A 21,188-nucleotide genomic window follows, 5' to 3' on the forward strand; every position below is an offset into this window, starting at 1 on the left:
GTGCATTGAACTCCTTTCAACCTTTTTTTGCCGCTCTGTTCGTCTTCGGTTCGGTTCTTCGGCTTCTTTTTCTTATTTCTTTTGTTTTTTGTGTTTTTTTTTTTGGGCGTAAATCAAAATGCGCCGAATGTGTCCTGGGGTCTGGGGTCCTGCAGCCCGCCAACAACAACAGCTGATGTCCTGGAGTCCCGAAGTCCTGACGCCCTCGTGTCCCAATATCCCTTGCTGTTGTTGCTGACATTGCGTATACGCAGTGTTGTCCTTCCCTCCTTGAAGAACAATTTTCTTGTTTTTATTTGATTATTTTGTTGGAAAGTTCGTTGAACGCTTTTTCGGTGGCAAGGATATCTCAAGTTGCAATTTCGATTTCATGTTGACAGGCCTAGCAACATGTTGCTAAGCAACATGAGGCTTGGATTCTCAAAAAAAAAGTGTAATTTCCAAAATGAAATAAACCAATCAAATTATGTGATTTATCCCCCCCGAAAAAAAAACCAAAATTAAATAATACTTAGTATGATTTTTTCACGCCTTTGAAAGAGCTTTGCAATTTCTTATTTAATCACGTTTCATGCTGAAAGTTCGTTGCAATTTTCTGCCACAAACCGCCAATCAAAGTTCGCCCATTCGGCGGCGTTTTTGGGCCCCAAAAGTCAATGGAATGGGGGGTGTCCATATAGCTGGACTCCATATAGTTGGACAAACGACCACCAGAACGCCACCAGGAGACGCGGAGACATGCAAATAGACTTCATATATGCGGCTCTGCTGAGTCGCTTGGTTGAGCATTGTTAAGATCAGTATCGGAATGAAGGAGGAGGGAGGTCTGGGATGGGATGGGATGGGTGGAGGAGGGAGGTCCATTCATGGCAAAAAGTCGGCGGAATAAAGCAGTCAGCTATCCCAGTTGGCAATACATTCTCCACCAGCCGAGCCATCTAGTTTGGCTGCACTTAATTTCAGCGCTTAACAGACAATTAAAATCCAATTAATTCTGACGTTTATTATGCTAAGCCGACTGTGGGCCTTTGGCTTGGATCTTTGGCTCTCTTGGCCAGAGGTTCCTCTGGCCAACCAGTGCCCCGAACGCCTGACTCCCCCTTGTTTTTTTTCTTTTTTTCCCAAGGAAGCTCCAACATAAATTGCAGACCAAGTCCTCCACTTTGTAGACGGGCTTGTTCTCTTGTCGGTTTCTCGTTGCTGAAAACTAAAAACTAAAAACTTGCTCCTCTGTCTTCTGTCTGCCAATGGCATACGAAAAAAAACAAAAAAGGTTCAGAAGCTACCAGAAGGCACTGCGAGAATTATAAATTCCAAGAAGACTTGACTCTGACAAATAGGGAATAGGGATTACAACCATGTTCTTCATATTTTCGTCAATATTTCTTATTTCTTGAATGTATTTTTGTCAGTGCACTTGCAGAACAAAGTTTAGCAGCCGCACTGGTGCGCTGGTGGCTGCCACATGTTGATTTGTCCATGAAAAAGTCAAATAAATCTTGCAATGCCTGATGCCAATTTACTAAAAAAGAGAGAAACAAGCAACAAGGACATGATTATTAGAAACCAACTACTATTTAGACCCTAAGACAGTCCAAAGTGCAAATAGCTAGTCCGAGATTGGAAAAAAAAGCTACAGTCCTTCGACCGTGACAGGAATCGAACCTGCAATCTTCGGATCCGAAGTCCGACGCCTTATCCATTGGGCCACACGGTCAGTTGCGTAATTTGCATATCTAATTTAAATTACATATTTAATTGTTACACATTTAATTACAACATTACAATGCTTAAGAAACATGACACTTTAACCTGGCACTCTTTAAAATAGTTCCACAAGAGAACATTCTTTTGGGCAAAACGCAAAAGTTAAAATGTGATATTACATTAATTTAATCCCCCGAAAATTTGGCACATCATCTCCGGAGTCCGGAGTCCGGAGTCTGGGGCTGATGACGGAGCAGTCCGAAAAACAAGTCCACGGGGAGACACTCTGGTGGAGCACAGACCGCAATGATAAGCAAAAACAACAACAAAGTTGTGAAACGACCAAGGACCCGACAGGACCAGACAGGACACACACACACACAGGACACGGTTAGAGCCTTTTTAGAGCCCGTCCGGAGCGGGGCGGGAGCGGGGCGGGAGCGGGGCGGGAGCGGGGCGGGAGCGGGGCGGGAGCGGGGCGGGGGCCACATAGGTCGATACACTACGCACACAGCGTAACCAGACGGAAGGGCAACGAAAGTAAAGGAAAGCCAGCCGAAAAAAAAAATAAAAGAATTTATTTTGCCAAAAATAAATGCCGGGGAACAGACCGAAAAAAGGTTGTGAAGGGTTCAACGAACCCGCCGGGCCCCGAATGTAAATAATTTGTGCGTGTCTGCCGGTGTTTTTGTGTATCTACGCAATGCCAGACAAAATTCAAACAGAAATCTATGGCGGTGAGTGTAAAATAATCAAAAAAGGTAACTCCAAGAGGGGGTTTCCTTTATTAATTGGAAACTGAGATTTCAGGAAACATATTTAGTAGTTTTCATATGATAGTTGAATAAAATATAATAAAAATAAATAAAAATAAAATAGAACACTCTTTCGCAGCCGGTAGGATTCGAACCTACGCTCCCAGAGGGAATCTGATTTCGAGTCAGACGCCTTAACCACTCGGCCACGACTGCTTGGTCACGATCAGTGCCAAATTTTGCTCCCGGGTAGCTCTAACTATAAAATAAAACAAATTCTGACTAATCTTAAAAATAAAAACAAAAATGTAATGTAAAAAATAAAAGCAAAGATGTAAAAAAAATAATGTAAAAAGTATTTATTTCAATACAATATTTTTAGAGAAACCTTTTCAAATTCTCATATAAAAAAAAAGACTCTTAAAAGAATAAAATAAAAAATTAAATTAAAACAAAATATGTAAAAAAAAGATTATTTATCTCGCAGCCGGTAGGATTCGAACCTACGCTCCCAGAGGGAATCTGATTTCGAGTCAGACGCCTTAACCACTCGGCCACGACTGCCTCATATTCGCCTCCGCCTCGAACACGCTGCTTAAGAATCTGTTCTATCTGCAACCATTTTTTTGCCACTTCCAACATAATTGGCAAACTAATTCGACTTTTTTGACACTTTCAAAAAGAATACAAAAAATGATAAAGAAAATAAAAAAAATTTACCAATTCGACCGTGACAGGACTCGAACCTGCAATCTTCGGATCCGAAGTCCGACGCCTTATCCATTAGGCCACACGGTCAGTTGGTACAGGGGGAGCTAACATCAAACATGTTCTGCCAGCGGGAGAACAAGTTGCAAGAGAACCTGGTGTGAGAACACTGTGGGATGAGAACATGTATGGAGCGAGCGGTTGGCAGTGGGAACAGAGTGTGAGAGGGTGGGCCGGTAAGAAAATTAAATAAATTAGGGTAAGACTTGTTTTGATTTTAAATTGTTTTATTACCTTTATTTATCCCATTTTTCTTTTATTTAATTTAGAAAAGAAAAGTAATAGTTGGATGACCGCTAGCCCCGATTTCAGCTTGTTTTCGTGGCAACAGCACCGCACAATTGGCCAGTTATTTACGGCTGTGTTGTGCTAGGTCATGATTATTTTATCAAGAACAAGTGGAAGACGAAGTTGCTGCAATAAAAATTCCGTTGCCCGTGGACCTAACTCCACTACCCACCACCCACCACCCACACAAAGCCCTCCCCCTTTTCCAGCCACTACTTAAGGGGGGGGTCCTTTTTTGGGGCTGCTTAAATTTTACCAAAATGCGAGTGCTTGTATTGGTAATGGCTGGATCGATAATTTGTGTCTGCGGCAAACGCACTTTTCCTGTTTTCTTTTCTTTTTTTTTTTTTGGGTTTTTCCTTTTTTCTTGTCTGCTGTTTTGGATGAAAATTCACAGGAATTTCCGGAAGTAAGTGGCCATATTATAGGTATTCTACCCAGTTTTTTATATTTACTGGCTAAATAAGAGTTAAAAGAGTTAAAAATATTAAATTCAATTTTATGAAACTATATATAAACTTGAATATATATTTTTAAAAAATGATTTTCTTTGTCTGCCTTTTTGTATAAAAAATATTAGTATTTTGGAAAGTAATTTTTTATTTTGTACCATATTTTAATAAACTAAACATCTAATTTTTTTATTTTAAATTAATACTAAACTTTTAGTTATTCTTTTCTTTAAAAATATGTGTCTTTAAGGGCCTGGGAAAGATGGAAAGTATTTCATTTATTTATTCTTTCTTTTTTCTTTCTTTTTGCCTTTATTTTCCTTCTTTTTTGTCTTTGTTAATGTGGAAGCTAAGTCGGTTACAATTAAAATTAATTACAAACTATCTAATTACATGGTAATATGCTAATCAGCCTCGCCTGTCGCTCCCCGCTCCCTGTCCTCCTTCTCTCCTGTCTCTTTTCCACTTGCCACGCACTTGGCAACCACTGATACAGGAGCGTGGCGGGGGAGGAAGGGTGGCTGGGTGGCATCCACCAATTCACAAATGCAGTTTGCATGTCGGTTGTACGTTGCATGTAAAACTTAATGAGATTTCTGCCATGGCCATGACAAACCCAAAAAAAAAATACATGTATAAAAAATATAAAAAATGAAAACAAAACAACAACAAAAAAAGAAGAGTATATAATATGTATAAAAAAAGATAAAGAGAAAAGGAAAGATAAAGAAAGAAATCCACTTCGAGATGGAGACTAAAGTTGGCGCTGCTTCTTTTGGCCAATTATTGGCAGCACTATCGGGGCGCCATAAATCAGGTAAGGGCGAGGGAGGGGGCGGGGGCGGGGTCGGGGCAGAGGAGGTGCGGATTACAGGTAACAATGCCACAGCCAACAAAGAGTCATAAATAAATTCTTGCAACTAATTCTGTCAGCTACCGGTTGCCTTGCCCCATTGCGTTATTATTGATGGTTGCGGTTGCAACAATGCTCTCTTTCCCTCCCTCTCTCCCTCTCTCTCTCTCTCTCTCTCTCTCCGAAAATTGTGGCCCAGCAGGCCTCTGGAGTGGGGGGAGGGGGGCCCGCCCATGACCCATTCTAAGTCCCCTATTCATGATTAATGTCCTACCGGTGCTTTTTTCCAGGTGTTCAAGTGTAAACTCTAGTCTATTTCATTTTTTCAAACAAATGCATTTAATTATTTTTCTTAATAGCTGGGGGAGGGATTTCAAATAAGCAGGGTATACGGTATAGAATTAGTATATATTTTATATCTCATATTAACTATTTATATTTGTTATAATACTCTAAAAATAATAATAAAAATTAACACTTACATACATACATAGTTATTCTTCCCAAAGTATAATTCGCAAACATTCACGCATAAACATTCCAGCAGTTCATGAGTTCGAGTTCTCTTTTTTAGGCTAACTGTACTTTAAGGTGGAGACGCTTCGGTCCTTGGATGCTGCCCACCAACACTTGCATACTTTACACACACACGCGAAAGGAGAACACGGCCACGGATAAAATATTCCTAAATTCACTTTTCACAATAGGAACCATAAAAAACGATTTAAAATCTTAACTAAAAATGAAATTCTTCCAGATTAATTAAATAAAACTCTTCGAAATTACACAAAACACTTAAAAACACACGCGACTACTCTGGAATATTTTTATTTAACACTTAAATACATTTCAATTTAACAATTACTTTAAAATAAAAAGATTTAAAGACCGATTTAAACAAAATATTAAATTCTCGCTCGACGAAACGCTCCTTTTAAACCAAATTGCAGCATCCAAATGAATAATCAGCCCAAAAAATAAACGGGAAACAAGGAAACTGGGGGAGAGCAAAGGATCGCAAGGAAGAAGGAGTAAGTGGGAGTGGAAGTACAGTAGGAGAGAGCAATGGATCCTAGTGGGGAGACAGTGAGTGGGAGTGGGAGAGCAGGTGATCCTTGGCTCTCGCCACCTTTGCCTCGAAAAAGTTAACGGGAAACTGGGGGAGAGCAAAGGATCGCAAGGAGTGCAGTAGGAGAGCAATGGATCCTAATGGAGAGACAGTGAGTGGGAGTGGGAGAACAGGTGATCCTTGCCTCTCGCCACCTTTGCTTTGAGAAAGTTAACGGGAAATTGGGGGAGAGCAAAGAATCCTAAGGAAGAGGTAGTAAGTGGGAGTGGGAGTGGGAGTGGGAGAGCTGGTGACGCTGTGTAGCGGGTGTCACTTGCACTCCCAGCTATCCTTGGATCTCTCCATCTTTGCCTGGAAGTGTTCCTCGTTACCGTTTTGCGACTTCTTCCATTTATTTTTTCAGATTCGGGAGTTGATGCAGACGTTTCTTCTTAAATCGCGTGTGTTTTTAAAAAAGTGTAAATTTATCAACAAAATGGTCCTTGTGCTGGTTAAATTACATATTTAATTAAGTGGAATTTAGTCGTTTTTTAATTAAATATAATGACATTCCTGATTCGAACCTGTGAACATCATTTGGAGCCTTAGCAGAAAGATCTAACGGTAACCTACCGATATATTTGTTGCAGTATGAACATTTTCAACAGTTATTAAAGGTATTTATGTCATTTATCTTTATTTTTGTATTTTATATTATTTTTTATGTTTTAAAAGAAATACTTAATTAACGCATGCATAGATATAAGTTTATTATACATTTGGGGATTGAAAAATGTTTTAAGACAATCCGCTTAAGAATCGGATGAAAATCGGTCAAGATATAGCCATCCCTGTGGGCCATATAGGCCTTCCATGCATTTCCGAAGGGGATCCCCCAGAAAATTTAAGAAAAAAATGAAAAAATATTTCGTTCTCAGATTTTGATGCAAAATGATGGAGAATCGATCCACAAATCGATTAAAACATTCCGCGTAAGAATCGGATGAAAATCGGTCAAGATATAGCCATCCCTGTGGGCCATATAGGCCTTCCATGCATTTCCGAAGGGGATCCCCCAGAAAATTTAAGAAAAAAATGAAAAAATATTTCGTTCTCAGATTTTGATGCAAAATGATGGAGAATCGATCCACAAATCGATTAAAACATTCCGCGTAAGAATCGGATGAAAATCGGCCAAGATATAGTCATCCCTGTGGGCCATATAGGCCTTCCATGCTTTTCCGAAGGGGATCCCCCAGAAAATTTGAGAAAAAATTGAAAAAATATTTCGTTCTCAGATTTTGATGCAGAATGATGAAGAATCGATCCACAAATCGATTAAAACATTCCGCGTAAGAATCGGATGAAAATCGGCCAAGATATAGCCATCCCTGTGGGCCATATAGGCCTTCCATGCTTTTCCGAAGGGGATCCCCCAGAAAATTTGAGAAAAAATTGAAAAAATATTTCGTTCTCAGGTTTTGATGCAGAATGATGGGGAATCGATCCACAAATCGATTAAGGTATTCCGCTCAAAAATCGGATGGAAATCGGCTAAGATATAGCCATTCCAGTGGGCCATATAGCCCCTTCATGCATTTCTGAAGAGGATCCCCCAGAAAATTTGAGAAAAAATTGAAAAAATATTTCGTTCTCAGGTTTTGATGCAGAATGATGGGGAATCGATCCACAAATCGATTAAGGTATTCCGCTTAAGAATCGGATGAAAATCGGCCAAGATGTAGCCATCCCTGTGGGCCATATAGGCCTTCCATGCATTTCTGAAGGGCATCCCCCAGAAAATTTGAGAAAAAATTGAAAAAATATTTCGTTCTCAGGTTTTGATGCAAAATGATGGAGAATCGATCTACAAATCGATTAAGGTATTCCGCTTGAGAATCGGATGGGAATTGGCAAAGATATAGACATCTTCCTGGCCCATATGGGCGAAACCCATATGCTTTCCCAGAGTTACTGAGAGCGGGTGTCACTTGTTCTCCCATGGATCCTTGGATCTCTTCATCTTTGCTTGGAGTTTAACCACGAAATTAACGGGACATGATCAGGGAGCACAGTACGTGGGAGTGGGAGAGCAAGTGGAGGGAGCAATAAATAGACTTACTCTGAGAGTAAGTGAGACAGCCAGATGGTGTCCATTGGGGAGCATTACATTATGTTCTTTCGCAGAGTTACTGAGAGCAGGTTGCACTTGATCCTTAGCTCTCTCCATTTTTTCCATCCTGGAAGTTTTTTTGGTTACCGATTAGCGGTTCTTCCGTTTATTTTTTGCAGATTCGGAAGTTGAAGAGAATGTGTTTTTTTTTTAAATCGCGTGTGTTTTGTAAAAAGTGTAAATTTATTTAAAAAAGTGGATTTTAATCGGTTTTTTTTCAATGAAATACCATGGTATTGAACTCTACCAATGGTGTGCATATTTTACAGTTATTAAGGTATTTAATTTTTATTTTATATTATTTTTTATATATTTTAAAAAAAATATTATTTCAACTACCTATGCACAAATATTTGTTTTTTATGCGTTTTTTGATACAAGACATGGGGAATAATAAAAAATAAATATTTTAAGACATTCCGCTCGAGAATTGGCTAGAAAGTGGCGAAGATATAGGCATCGTCCTGGCCCATAGAGGACGAAAGGACCTCCAATCACATGCAGCTGGCGAATAATTATGAAACTGCTAGTATTTTAAGGAGTCTGGCCGGGACGGCTAAAGGCGAATTATGTAAGCAACTCTGAAGCATATTCCGCTTCAATTGATCTCTGAATATTTGATGGGAACAGTCGAGTAAACAATATGGTAAATGTTGTTTGTAGGTATTGTACGGAGGGCAGTGCCAGTAGTAGTGGAGTGGAGTGGAGTGGAGCAAGTTGGCTGCCAAGTCAGGGGAGTCAGGGGAGTCAGGTGGTGTGGTGGAGTGGTGGCAGCCCCGGACGCCGGCTGCGGGCTTTGTCCTTAGCTTTCCTGGTGCTCCCAGTGCTCCACTATATGGTACCTTGTACTTACATATCCCCAAACAATCCTTCGCCGCCCACGCCTCCCGCCCCCATGTCCAGTGGCACAAAACCGAAATAAATAATTGATGAAACAGCAAAGCGCACGTAGGGATTTCAAGTCAGTCCATTCCCCCCATTTCCGCCCCATCCAGCTGCACTAGCTCCGGCCCCTCCTCTGCGCAGGACCTCCCTCCTGCCCTCCTGCCCTCCTGCCCTCCTCCCTGCCAGGACATTCGACTCTTTTTCATCCATTCGCTGCGGGGGAAACTGAAAACTAGAGACCATCTCTCTGGCCTACAACGCACGGTGTTGCACATATTCCTGCCACATACATACGCTGTCCTTGTTCTTTGCAGCGCATGGGCTTTTGAAGGATGAAGGATGCATCGATATGGTATGCGGTATGGTAGGGTATAAAGTGGAAGAAAATATGAACATGTAGTTAGATCCTTAGATATATAGATCCTTTTTCAATTAGAACTTATTTTTAATAACTTATTAGTAATAATGCGAAGCAATTAAATATTAAACTGTTTTTTAATAGCCTAAAAATAACTAAAAAGCTCCGAATACTCCGATATATTTTCCTCAAAATGCGCATTTTCCAAAGGACCGGCTGCTTCTTCCATTAGTCCTTTCGTCGGATCAATAAATATACAAATTCATCTTAATAAGATCTATCAAATAAAGCAATGGAATTAAAAAATTAATAGTAAAATTAATTAAAAATTAATTTTGGAATACATCCACATCCATATTCAGTTGCCAAATTACTGTCAGGATATCCGTCTTCGTCTCGATCGAAAGTGGAAAACTTAGTGCCCTGTCTCAAAAATACTTAATAAATAAATAAAAATAATAAGATATTGTTTTACTAACGTAGCTTTATTTTTTGGCTATCAACTGAAAGTTTAGGCAGAACATCAATAGTTAGTACTTTTGTTGTTATTTGACCAGAAGACTCGATATAATCATGTTTCACTGTTCTATGAATTTCCTGAGAATAGCCAATACCATTTTCTTGTAGGTCGCTGAGTTCATCGTTTACATTTTGATTTTTATTACTAATTTTCGGACCTATTAGGTCGAGGAAGTTGCTTAATTTCGGGTGCTGTGATTGCAACTTTGCGTATTTAACATTCAGATCATCGAGTTGGCGCTGCACTTCCATATTGTTCTTAAGCAACTCCGCATTATCCTTTTGCAACTGTTGTATCTGGAAGTCCTTCTCGTGGACCTTCTCGAAGTACCTCAGCAATGGCTTAACTATAGGATAACAGACGGCGGCGCAGTCGTCCTCCTGCTCCTCCGACAGGTAGCAGGACTGTGGAGTTTTTGAATTTGAATTACTCTTCGGAATAAAAACACTCGAGGCGGGCAGCTCTTACTTCTTCCGATCCTTGGGAGGCGGAGATGAGAAAAGTCACAGAAAGCAGGATCACAGGAGCTATCATTTTTTTTATTTTTTTGGTTTTGAAGAGACTGTGTTCTAGAAGAAGCAATGGTCAAATTTCAACTGATACTGCCAGAAATTTAAATCGTCCACGAGCCTCAGCTTGACCTAAAAAAGGTTTAGCTAGTCCCTGATAAGAAGAACAGAACCCCGATAAGAAGAACAGTCTCCGCGAGAGTGCTCTCACGGATAGAAAAATGGGTTCTACATCTGACTTCTGTTCTTGAATCAATACCAGAATTTTTCACGCCTAAATCAGGGAATAAATTCGTTATTGGGGATAAATTGGGGATTCCACAGATGGCACACGCATGGGAGGTCAGAGGTCGGAGAGCTGTCGGTTGGCAAGAAGCACTTGTTCCTCCTCCTCCTAGTAACAGATGCGCGTGTTTATGAGTGTTATCAGTCAGAACCTATCACTGAGATTCAAGAGAGGTACTTCCGTCCGATGCCATTTAAAATATTTCCAAACAAATTCCAAAAATAATTCCAAAAATGATGAATATAAAGCTAATAATACGAAGGAATACCCCGAAATCTATCTATAAATGCGGGTTGTATATGGTATTTATATATTTCCACGCATACATATATATACATATATATTCCTGTACGTGCGCACTTATCGATTTTCTGGTTGAGAAACTTTAAGCGAAATGCGCCCAAAGCGTTCGGTCCGGCCGGGCCGGGCCGAGCCCAAAAAGCCAGGGTTCCCACCTAACCCACCAGTCCCTAACCCACCTAGACGCCTCCTGTCCGTTCCCTTATATCCTTTTTTTTTATTTTTATTTTTTTTTTTTGCGAAAGGGTTGCCAGGGCCACATGCGAAGCATGTCTGTGTGTGAATTTTATTTTATATTTTTTTTTGCCGAGAACGTGTGTGAACGTGTGGGAGGTGGCAACAATAGGCGTGTTACGTCCACTTTTTTTCGGTCCTCGTCATCGTCAACGTCAAACAGACCCAGAAGCGTAAAAAAAATATATAAATATAAATAAATAAATAAATAACTGGAGGAATAGAGATTGGGGAAATGCCAACAGAATATTAAAGGATAGTCCTTTATTATCCTGAAACGTCTTGAGTTGCAATTAATTTGGGGCTAATGGAAGGGCCATCGGCCGATACAAACAAGGACACATGTCCAGGCACTCAAATACCTATATAAATAGTTGAATTTGTGGACTTAATTCCCCGAAAAGTTTCCATAGGCTGCCCCAAGAACATATCTCTAAATACCCAAAGACCACACAGTGCGTTTCATGAGTGTAGAGTCGGCATGGCAGTACAAAATATTTAACTAAATAATCTTGAAAATAAACAGTTTAATTGTCAAGTCAAGAGTTCAAATTGTTTTTGTTTCTATAAATTTTCGAAAAATTGAAGTGAAAACTTTGCAAACTCCTATTTAAGCCTTAAACTTTAAAAGCAAACTTTAAACTTTTCATTTAAAAACATCAACTTTTCCCTACCTATTTTTAATTCAAATTTAAAAACTCTCATAATTTCAAATGTATTTATTTATTATTGAAGAGCGAAACTTATTTTGGTGAAACGCAAGTTGCAACTATCTGTCAGTGTGGGTGTGGGTGTGTGTGTGTGTGTGTGTGCCAGGGCCAGACATGCAACGCACACGACCCCCAAAGAGCCACCCCCTAAACACACACACAAATACACGCAAATAGAGACAGACATCCCTAGACCTAAGTTGCATGAACTTCGCATTTTGGTGCACGGGCGCCCCCAAAGGGGGTTGCGATGCGATGGCGCCTACCAAACTCGAAACAAAGGGGTGGCAGCTACTCCAAGGGGGTGTCCTTGGAGTGTATGTGTGTGTGTGTGGGTGTGTGGGAGGCGGTTGCACGCACACACACGGACTCTGGCCAAGCCCAAAGGCCTGAGATGCCGCCATTTTACTGCGTCCTGCACACACACACACTGACACTGACACACCTCTCTCTCTCCCCCCCTCCCTCGCCTTTGGCACCCCTTGCACATTTGTGCTGCAGGTGCGCCACCATGACAGCAATATGGGCAGGAGGGGGGGTGGTGGTGGTGCCTAGTCCAAAGGATAGCTGATTGCGAGCTCGGCAGAAAATTTCCGACCTATCGCATGCAGTATCCTCGTTGCGTTTGCAACTCAACCCAAAAAAAAAAAAAAAAAAACAGGAGTAAGGGGGGGAGTGTGTGTGGAAAAAAAACATACTGCCCTAACCGCTGGACACCCCCCTGGCCCCCTTTGTCCCTTAAAACCGACACCCGCCCATGCGTGCCATACACCCTTTTCGACAAAAAACAAAAAAAAAACACAAAAAAGGATATAAGAAAAGAAGAAACACGAGATATAGCGCAGAGAGCTCATCCTGCCCGAAGCCTGGACTTTCCTCTTTCTATTTTTCCAGAGGGGTGGGGGTGGGGTGGGATGGGGTGGCAGAGGCACAGGCACTGGCACACTGAAATTCCTTGCTGCGATATCAATTAAGGATACAGCTCACTCTCGAGCACTCCGCTTTTATCCTTTTTGCTTTTTGTGAGGATTTTTAGGCAGACTCAGACTCAGAGACCGAAAGTCCAGTACTGTCCGACTCCAAGTACGAGTCCTGTGGCACCCCCCCATCCTCCTGCCAAAAAAAGAAAAGAGAAAAAAAAATCTAAAACCCGAAACTTTGTTCAATGCTGCAATGGACAGGCCAAAAAATACAGACAACGATAGCGGTGCGAGCGAGAGCCGGATGTCCTGCCGGAGAGAGACAGCACTACTGCACAGGACTGCATGTGCGTGTGTCTGCGTCATGTGTGTGTGTCAGTCAGTGTGTGTGTGTGTGTGTGTGTACTGGCCCTAATGGAAATTGGTTTTATGCATGTTGGCTTTTGTTTATTTTTACAATTTTGATGATGTTTTGCTGAATGCGATGCGAGTGCCACCCCTCTCGCTTCCACTCTCTTAGTCCTCTCTCTCTTTCTCTCTCTCTCTCTCTCTATCACTCTAACTGGCCTTTTTTGGGTGTCGACTGTACTTCCGGACATTGCATCTATTTCGTAGCTACATGTGTGCTGGTGTCCTAGGCTGTACGCCCTTTTTCGATTAGCTTTCAAACAAAAATGGCGGTGCTAGAGCGAGAGCGAGAGACCAATAACAGGTGCACCTGGAGGTCCTTTGGGATTGACTGTACCTACTCGGTGCCATGTCGGTGGGATTACACTTTCCCCAAAAATGCCAAAAATGCCAAAACAATCAGCCAACAAGTTTTCTTTTGGTGTCAAAAGCGATCGAAGAGTGAGAGGTGGACGAAAAAAAGGACTCTGGTGACTGTACTTGATCACTTGCTTTGGATCGAATCAAGGAATCAGGATTGAGAGTACAGTCCTTAGTGAGTTAACCCCTATATTCTTAAGGGTCCAAGTGAGAGATAACTTTGGCGATTGACTTCCTCAAGGACTTGTCCATTTGTCCTTTTTTGGCTCTAGTTCTAGATCTTAGAAATAGCTCTTAGTCCTTTCCCAGTCCTATTTCCAAGGAATTAAAACAAATATAGTCCTTAAAGTAGCTCTAGTCTGGGACAGATCTTAAGCTTTTCTTATAGACTCCAAGGATCGAACACTTCTGGCCTTAAAACTCGGATGATAGTTCCTTACAGGACACTACTTGCCCAGAATTATGAATCCTTTCAGACACCTAGGCCCAGGACTATGCATCCTGATTAGTTTTAAATACGAGACCAGTTATCAGAAGACAAGTGCCTGCCAGAAAGTACGAATTAAGAAGAAAAACTGAAGCCCACCTGGGAAATGTGCCTAGAAAGAGATGCAACATGGACCAGAGCAGGATGGAAATGGCAGGAAAATGGAAAATAAAGGCTACACTTGGTAGAGGAGGGGGAGGGCACCTCTTGTAACGATTAATAGCCATAGTTATGGTCTGCCGGACCACCCAACCACCCGACAGGACACCCCCAACCCCCCTGGTGTCTGCAACACACAATGAAGCTGCCGATAAAAATCCTGAAAAGCACACAAACACACCCACAGGACACAGGATACAGGACAGGACACATCGCACTTTGCATATGCGTTTTCCACCAGCCGTGTCGAATTTTCCGCCCGCCCATTTCCCAGGAAGAGAAACAGAAACAGGGAAGGAAAATGGTGAAAAAATTGCTTTAGGTTCGACATTTGACTGCCCAGTGCTGGTCAAATGGGGCCTCGAAATCGCCAGGACACCACATATGTATATAGGATGTGTGTGTGTGTGTGTGTGTGTGTGTATGTGCGAGAGTGCCCAATCAGAGGCGGGAAACAGGTCCTTTGGTTTTTCCGGCTTTTCCGGGCGGGGGTGTGGCCATTGGGCAGTTCAAAACAACAAAAAACTACACGGAGGAAAAAACAAGGCAAATTTTAAGCATTAATTTTTTTTTTTAATAAACTAATCTTTTTTAAATAAAATTTTCTTTTAAAAACTCCTTTTTCTAATTTTCCGATTTAAAACCCCCCCTTCCACCTTAAAAGAAAACACAACCTTGATATTTATTTTATTTTTTTTTTAATTTTTATTAAATTTTTCATTTTTATGTTGTTTTTATTTCACGTTTTTTGTTTTTACTTTTTCTTAGAAAAAAATTAATTTAATAAAAAAAAGGCGGAAACTGAATCAGATTTTGCTTGATTTTTTGTTTTTTATAATTTGTTCTTTGATTTGTGGTTGCTATTGTTGTTTTTTTATGTTTATTTTTTAGTGATTTTTGGTGGAAAAAAAATGTTGAATTACTGTACATAATTTTTTGTTTTTTTTTTTTTCTTCTGTAAAGTTGACAAAATCCAGCCACTACATTTATTATTTTGTTTTTTGTATAAATATATATATTGTATGCATTTATTGTTTTACTTTTATATTGTTATTTTTTACTAATAGCTTAAAGGCTTCTTTGTTTGGTAAAAAAAAAAAAAGATTAATTTCTTCATTTTTTTTTTAGTCAAGGGGACTTATCGAAACACAACCCAGGCAAAGCTCAACAATCGAAAAGTTATCAAAAAATTTCACTTTTAATGCGAAAAAGAGAATTTAATTTTTCAATAATGAAACTAAACAATTTCTATAATTTTTAACTCACTCTCTGTTATAAAAAAAAAATTCAAACTGCCTTTCGCTAGTTGGGTTAATGTTATGGGTTGGTTATTTCCGATACAGATACGATACAAATATATATGGCGTATATATAGTATAGTATAGCCGCCCCCCTCTCTTCCAACCAAAATAGAACTCTGCAGAAAATTATTTAAAACGGATACTTGTATTGTTTTTTTTGTTTTTGTTTTTTAAGTTTAAAATTTAAACTTATTTAAAGAATGCTTTCGCTATCGCCACTCTCTCCCCTCGATCGCCCCGATCGCTTGGATGAAAAAAAATATATTCATATTTTTTGTTGTTTTTTTTTTATATTTATATGTATACGTATATTTATGTAATATATATCCCGCCCGAGAAGGTTCTTCCAATTCAAGACAAAAAATAAAAAAAAATATTGATTTTTCTTCTTCTTCTTGCGATCTTATTTTAGTGTGTGGTGTTATTATTTTTTTTTTGTAGTTTTTTTATCGGTTTCTTTAGTTTTTTTTACTTCTTTAGGTTCTCCTCTGAATTCTCCCGGCTATTCTTCTGGCTCTATCTCTCTCTCTCTCTCTCGTTCGGACTGCTTCTGGTATTCTTCTGGTAGGCTCTTCCCCACCCGCCCCCAAAACGCACAAATCCACACACAAATCTCCTGTTGCAACTTCAACTGATCCTGGTACTTAGACGGCTCTTCTCTTCTGGTGCTACTCTCTTTCTTCTGTTGCTGTTGCTATTGTGTTTCTACCGGGGGGAGGGGAGGCATTCAGTCTTCAACGGCATACCGCTGGGTCCACTCGCGGGCATTGCGAATGGCCTCCGCCTCGTTGACCTTCCAGAGCTCGGCGACGTCGTTGGCCAGCGGGTCGTCGGGATTGGGGGCGCTGAGGAGGGCCTGGATCGAGAGCAAAATGGTGCGGATCTGGAGCGCCGGACTCCACTTGTCCTTGAGGACGTCCAGACAGATGCGGCCGAGACGATCGATGTTCGGATGATAGATCTTGGTGATGAAGCGGACCTTCGGTGCCGACATGGGGTAGTCCTCCGGTAGGAACAGCTCCAACTTGAACACACCGCCCTCGAACGGCGAGTCGTTGGGCCCGGTGACGATCACATGGAAGTATCGGGCGTTGTTCTCGTCGGGTATGGCGTTGATACCCGGCACCGGTTCCTGCATCAGACGCTGCGTCTCCTTGATGATCCGACGTGGCAGACTCGACATTTTCCCTTCTGCTCTAGCTCTTCACGCTCTCTCTCTCTCTCTCTCGACTCTAGCCCGGGACTTGGTGGTGGATCTCCTCCGACAGTTGGAATTGTTGGTGTCTAGAGAACAACAAATAATAATAATAAATAAATAAATTTAAATTGTAAAAAAATAGAGCCGCAAGTCCACGCTGCATTTCTCCACTCACATTTCATTGAATCGAAGCCATAACTACCGAATTTTCTATGAAAAGTTCTTACAAACAAGTGTACTACAAAACAAACTGTGATCTGGATGCAACAAGGGGTCGAAAAGTTGTGGGAGGGAAGCGTTTTCGAGTCAATGACAGTCGTGAATTCGGGGTTTGAGGGCTACTTTGTTTCAGATTCACTCAGTTTCTATGGTTTTTGGTTGAAAAACGGTACAAAACAAGTCAGGACATGTCCCAGATCCAAGATCTCATGCCAGGAGCACCTTACAACCTCTTAGATGCCACTCTTATATGCCAGACTTCATGTCCAGAAACTCTTTATAACCTCTAATACCCCAAGTTTCTATGGTTTCTGGTTGAAAAATGGTACAAAACAAGTCAGAACATGTCCCAGATCCCAGATGATCCTAGATTTCGTGTCCATTCATGTTCAGAAGCTCCTTATAACCTCTAAAACTCTTAGTTCCTAGAACTATAATACTCTATTTGAAATATAAACTAATGCCTGTTTTTTTTTAATTTTCTGCAAATTAATGGAACAGCTGTTCTCCCTCCAAGTAATTCAAATCGAGCGGCATGTGCAGCATTTCACCGTTATAAAAAAGAACAAGCGTTTTTTTTATTTTCTTGCTTTTTCCTCCTCAAGGACGTCGTCCCAAGTGTACGTGAGGGGGTGGGGAGGTGGGGAGGCAATGAGGTGGTTGCCGGCAAGAGGGAGGGGTGGGGTGGGGTTGGCTGGGACTTTCGGTCTGATTCGTCGCTTTCACTTTCCTCAAGAAAGTTTTCGCAACACAGAATTTTGCATGCCACAGAGATGTCTCTCGGATGCATGGAGGAGCGAGCTTCTTTGCCACTTAAGGGGGGGACTTGCTTAACAACTTTAATTTAAAATAAATATTGCTTAAAAGTTATAAGAATAATTTTATTAAATAAATAAAATATTTTAGGATTATATTTTTATTAGGAACCCCCCTAAATAGTAGTATATATTTAAATATGAAAATATGAATAATACCAGGACCCTCCCTAAAAACCATAATAAAATTAAAAAATAAATGAATATTATTTCTTGTTCTTGACTAGAGAACCCCTTTTGCCACTACTAGAACACTCCCCACTATGACCTTGCGGTTTCTTTTAAATATTTTCCAATATTTTGTAAGCCGGACCACCCTTCGGACTACCAGGACACCCCCTCCCCCCTCACTGTGACCTTGCCAGTCCCTTCAAACCGTTAAACAGACAAAAAAAAAAATAAAAGGAAGACAAAAGTAAACAGACACAAAGCGTCTAGTGACGCACAATGGCGCGCGTGCTTCGTGCCGCGACGCGAGTCCCAATATGCGCACCACTGCAGCCGCCAGGCGGGCCAGGCCAGGCCAGGCCAGGAGGAAGCTTCCAGAAGAGCAAAAACAAAAACAAACAGAGAATTCCAATAATTCCTCAACTAGCACCGCGGTAATTAGCAATTATCGGCAGGTGGGAGAGAGAGAGTGAGACAGAGAGGGAGTGCTGGCGGCTTCTATTCTATTAAAATTTATTGATTTCTTTTGGGTGACAAGCGCACGCACGCACACACACAAACACACACACACACGCTGAGACACGCAAGCGGGAGGGAAGAGGAAGCAGGGCGAGGTAGCAAGAAGAAGCAGAGTTGGTGGGGCGAAAAAGGCAAGGCAAGGCAAAGGGGAGAGTGGCGGAGAGTGCCATGCGGTGTTTTGGAAAATCAATAAAGTTGGAAATTAAATAAGTTGCCAGCTAATAAGTTTACAGTTGCTGCTCTTGTTCTTTCTTTCCGCTATTTTCATGCAAAAATTCAAGAGCTGGCAGAAATTTTTCACTCACACACACACACACACACGCAGACACTAGGAGAGAAAAAACGAAACACCGACACGCAGGCACGAAAAAGACAAAGAAAAGAAACACAAAAGAGCAGACAAATTTCGCAAAGAAGTTAAAAAGAGAAAGAAACGAAAACGCCGCAATAATTAAACAAAAAACAATATAATATTAACAATTTCTTGTCGAAACAAAGACTTACCACATACACACACATGCACACAATCGCACACACACACACACACACAGTGACAGAAAAAAAAAGCACACAAGATGCCGCAGTCTTTTCTTTCTATTTAGGAACAAATGTTTCAAAAAACAAAAAAAAAATACAAAAAAACCATAAATTTTTAATTAAATTAAATAGTTTTGATTTATTTGCGGCTGCCTCTTGTTTCTTACTTTGTTGTTTTTGTTCTCTCTGCACTTGCACACGGAATTTTCGTTGCCTTTTCTCGGCGGAGCTTAGGTAGCGGGTCAAAAACAATGATTTACTTTACAGTTACGAAAATTTTGATCAACACTCGACTCACTGAGTTGGGGCCAGTTGTTTGCTTTAATTTTTCGTTAATACTTTTAACGTTTTCTCGTTGATTTTTTGGTTATTTTAGCCTGGCAACTCAGCCACAAAAATTATGAATGTCGAACACACTCGAAAAAAAATTTCGACGTTTGCTGGTATGCGTGTGTCGGTGTGCGACTGACTTGCATGTGTTCTGTACGTGAGAGCGGCAATGTCAGATTTCCAGGGTTGCCAGGGCGTTGCCTCCAAATAATATCTTTTTCATTTGCAATTTTCGGTGTTATTCATGCTTTTATTGTTCGGGGGAGTATTTTTCTCAAAAAGTTTATGCCTTTAAATATTTATTTTCGATTTTAGTTTTTCAATTGCTATGTTGTGGAATTATTATATTTAGTGTTTCGGAAGCAGCTTTTGGCAGCCCTATTGCTTAGCGGCTGTCAAACGTGCCCGATTTTCGTAGCAATCGGCTGCGCGGCACGCTGTTAGCCCTGGTTTTGTAGCATTCAGCTTTTTGTGGCTTATCCAATTGGTTTGAATATGGGCGCCAAGAGTTTCTTATTGGATTTCGAATGGGAATGTCTAAGCTTTTGAGATTATTAGGGTTTGATTTTTAGTTATTTAGATTTTAGTATGAAGTTTAAAAAGTTATACTACGACTTAATAGGAATTTCGACTCTCTTCTGTACTTTTTTATACTTTTTTTTAGTTCAATCACCTAGATTTTTTAGTATTTTAAATTTTAAAATTAAAAATTTTTTTTTTTTTTAGGTTTTGAAGACGTTGAAGTATGGTTTGCCTTTAAGTTTATATAAATATTAAGTTGTTAGGATAAAAATTCTTTATTGTTTCCAACAAAATCTTAAAAAGAGGATTACTTCTGAATAAGAAAGGGCTTTAATGGATTAAAAGTTAATGAAAGTATTATAAGATAACTTTTTTTTTTTAAGTTTTCCAAGCAAAAGCTTTAAAAAAATACATTTCTTTTTTTGTTATCTAGTTTAAGCTAATTAATTGAAAGTCCTTGCAAAGGCCCTTTAGACTCCATTTGAAAAATGTTCGGAAAGTGCTGCCAAAATCTAAAAATTGGCTAAATGGCCAACAACAAAAAATGGTAAACGGAGTGAGACAACAACAAATTGTCAATTTGGTATAATCAACATTTATGCGTTTAACGAAAAGAGAGGCTGTCCAGCCCACACACACACACACACACAAACACACACACTACACACACACTAGACACACACGAACACAGTGAAACGTCGAATGCAATGCCCAATGGACGCACAAGAGGCGAAAAAAGCAACAACCAAAAACGGCAGAAAAACTAAAAATGCCAACAACAAACCCAATCGCCACCTCTCGCTTCCGCACACACGCGATTCATCATTCGTATTCGCTCGATTGCATTGCATAGGCCGCATATATATTCGAGTGTGTGTGTGTGGTTGAGTGCGAGATAAAAACAAACAACAACAACATCAGGGCAGCCATATGCATTACACACTCACACACACACACACACACACCATACATACGTGCGATCTGTTTTAGGCTGGGCAACGATAGTTAACCCAACCCACGAGAGAGAGCGAGCAACCTGACACTCTCTGCTGCTCTGCTGCAACGGCGCTGCTTCGCTTCACGCAGCCATCGATATGTGTGGGCGAGAGCGGGACGGGTAAGGGAGAGGGACAGAGGGATTGCATGCCGGTTTGGGGGATGGGGGCTTGGGGCGGTGGTTGGGGGTGGGGGTTGGGTGTTAGGGGTTGGGGGTTGTAGGGTGGGAGGGAGAGTGGGACGGCGACCTTTATTTGCTCTTGAGTTGCAGCTGTTCTAGTGCATTCAGTTTTTATTATTTTTTCTCGTTTTTTTTTTCCTGCCGTTTTTTTTTTCCTCGTGTTTATGGCCGGAGGTTTTCTTAGATTTTATCAAGGTTTTCTTTTGGCACAAAACCCGAGAA

General features: G+C 40.7%; 2 protein-coding genes and 4 non-coding genes across 10 annotated transcripts; all 6 read right to left on the reverse strand.

Annotated features, from left to right (window-relative positions):
• Nucleotides 1-1,644: 1,644 nt before the first annotated feature.
• Nucleotides 1,645-1,717, reverse strand: Trnar-ucg. Its single transcript has one exon. It is a non-coding gene; the product is annotated as a tRNA-Arg (tRNA).
• Nucleotides 1,718-2,596: 879 nt separating this feature from the next.
• Trnas-cga lies at nt 2,597-2,678 on the reverse strand. The gene has a single exon. It is a non-coding gene; the product is annotated as a tRNA-Ser (tRNA).
• Nucleotides 2,679-2,944: 266 nt separating this feature from the next.
• On the reverse strand, nt 2,945-3,026 carry Trnas-cga. The gene has a single exon. It is a non-coding gene; the product is annotated as a tRNA-Ser (tRNA).
• Nucleotides 3,027-3,187: 161 nt separating this feature from the next.
• On the reverse strand, nt 3,188-3,260 carry Trnar-ucg. The gene has a single exon. It is a non-coding gene; the product is annotated as a tRNA-Arg (tRNA).
• A 6,090-nt stretch (nt 3,261-9,350) lies between these two features.
• LOC123257698 lies at nt 9,351-10,432 on the reverse strand. Its single transcript, XM_044717571.1, has 3 exons — nt 10,276-10,432; nt 9,767-10,211; nt 9,351-9,710 (listed from the first exon to the last, which is right to left on the reverse strand). Exons 1-3 carry the CDS (start codon nt 10,339-10,341, stop codon nt 9,703-9,705), a joined length of 519 nt encoding a protein of 172 aa, XP_044573506.1. The 5' UTR covers nt 10,342-10,432; the 3' UTR covers nt 9,351-9,702.
• A 5,429-nt stretch (nt 10,433-15,861) lies between these two features.
• LOC6501993 (ubiquitin-conjugating enzyme E2 N) lies at nt 15,862-19,438 on the reverse strand. 5 transcript variants are annotated; one of them, XM_014904208.3, is made up of 3 exons: nt 19,236-19,437; nt 19,105-19,166; nt 15,862-16,765 (listed from the first exon to the last, which is right to left on the reverse strand). In XM_014904208.3, exon 3 carries the CDS (start codon nt 16,662-16,664, stop codon nt 16,209-16,211), a length of 456 nt encoding a protein of 151 aa, XP_014759694.1. In that variant the 5' UTR covers nt 16,665-16,765; nt 19,105-19,166; nt 19,236-19,437; the 3' UTR covers nt 15,862-16,208. The 5 variants fall into 5 exon arrangements, with proteins under 5 accessions (XP_014759694.1, XP_014759696.1, XP_014759695.1 ...); XM_014904210.3 differs by lacking the exon at nt 19,105-19,166 and having other exon boundaries at nt 19,236-19,438; XM_014904209.3 differs by having other exon boundaries at nt 19,105-19,437.
• Between the last annotated feature and the right edge of the window lie 1,750 nt (nt 19,439-21,188).

The sequence above is a fragment of the Drosophila ananassae genome, chromosome XR, assembly GCF_017639315.1.
Source record: "Drosophila ananassae strain 14024-0371.13 chromosome XR, ASM1763931v2, whole genome shotgun sequence".
NCBI lineage: Eukaryota > Metazoa > Arthropoda > Insecta > Diptera > Drosophilidae > Drosophila > Drosophila ananassae.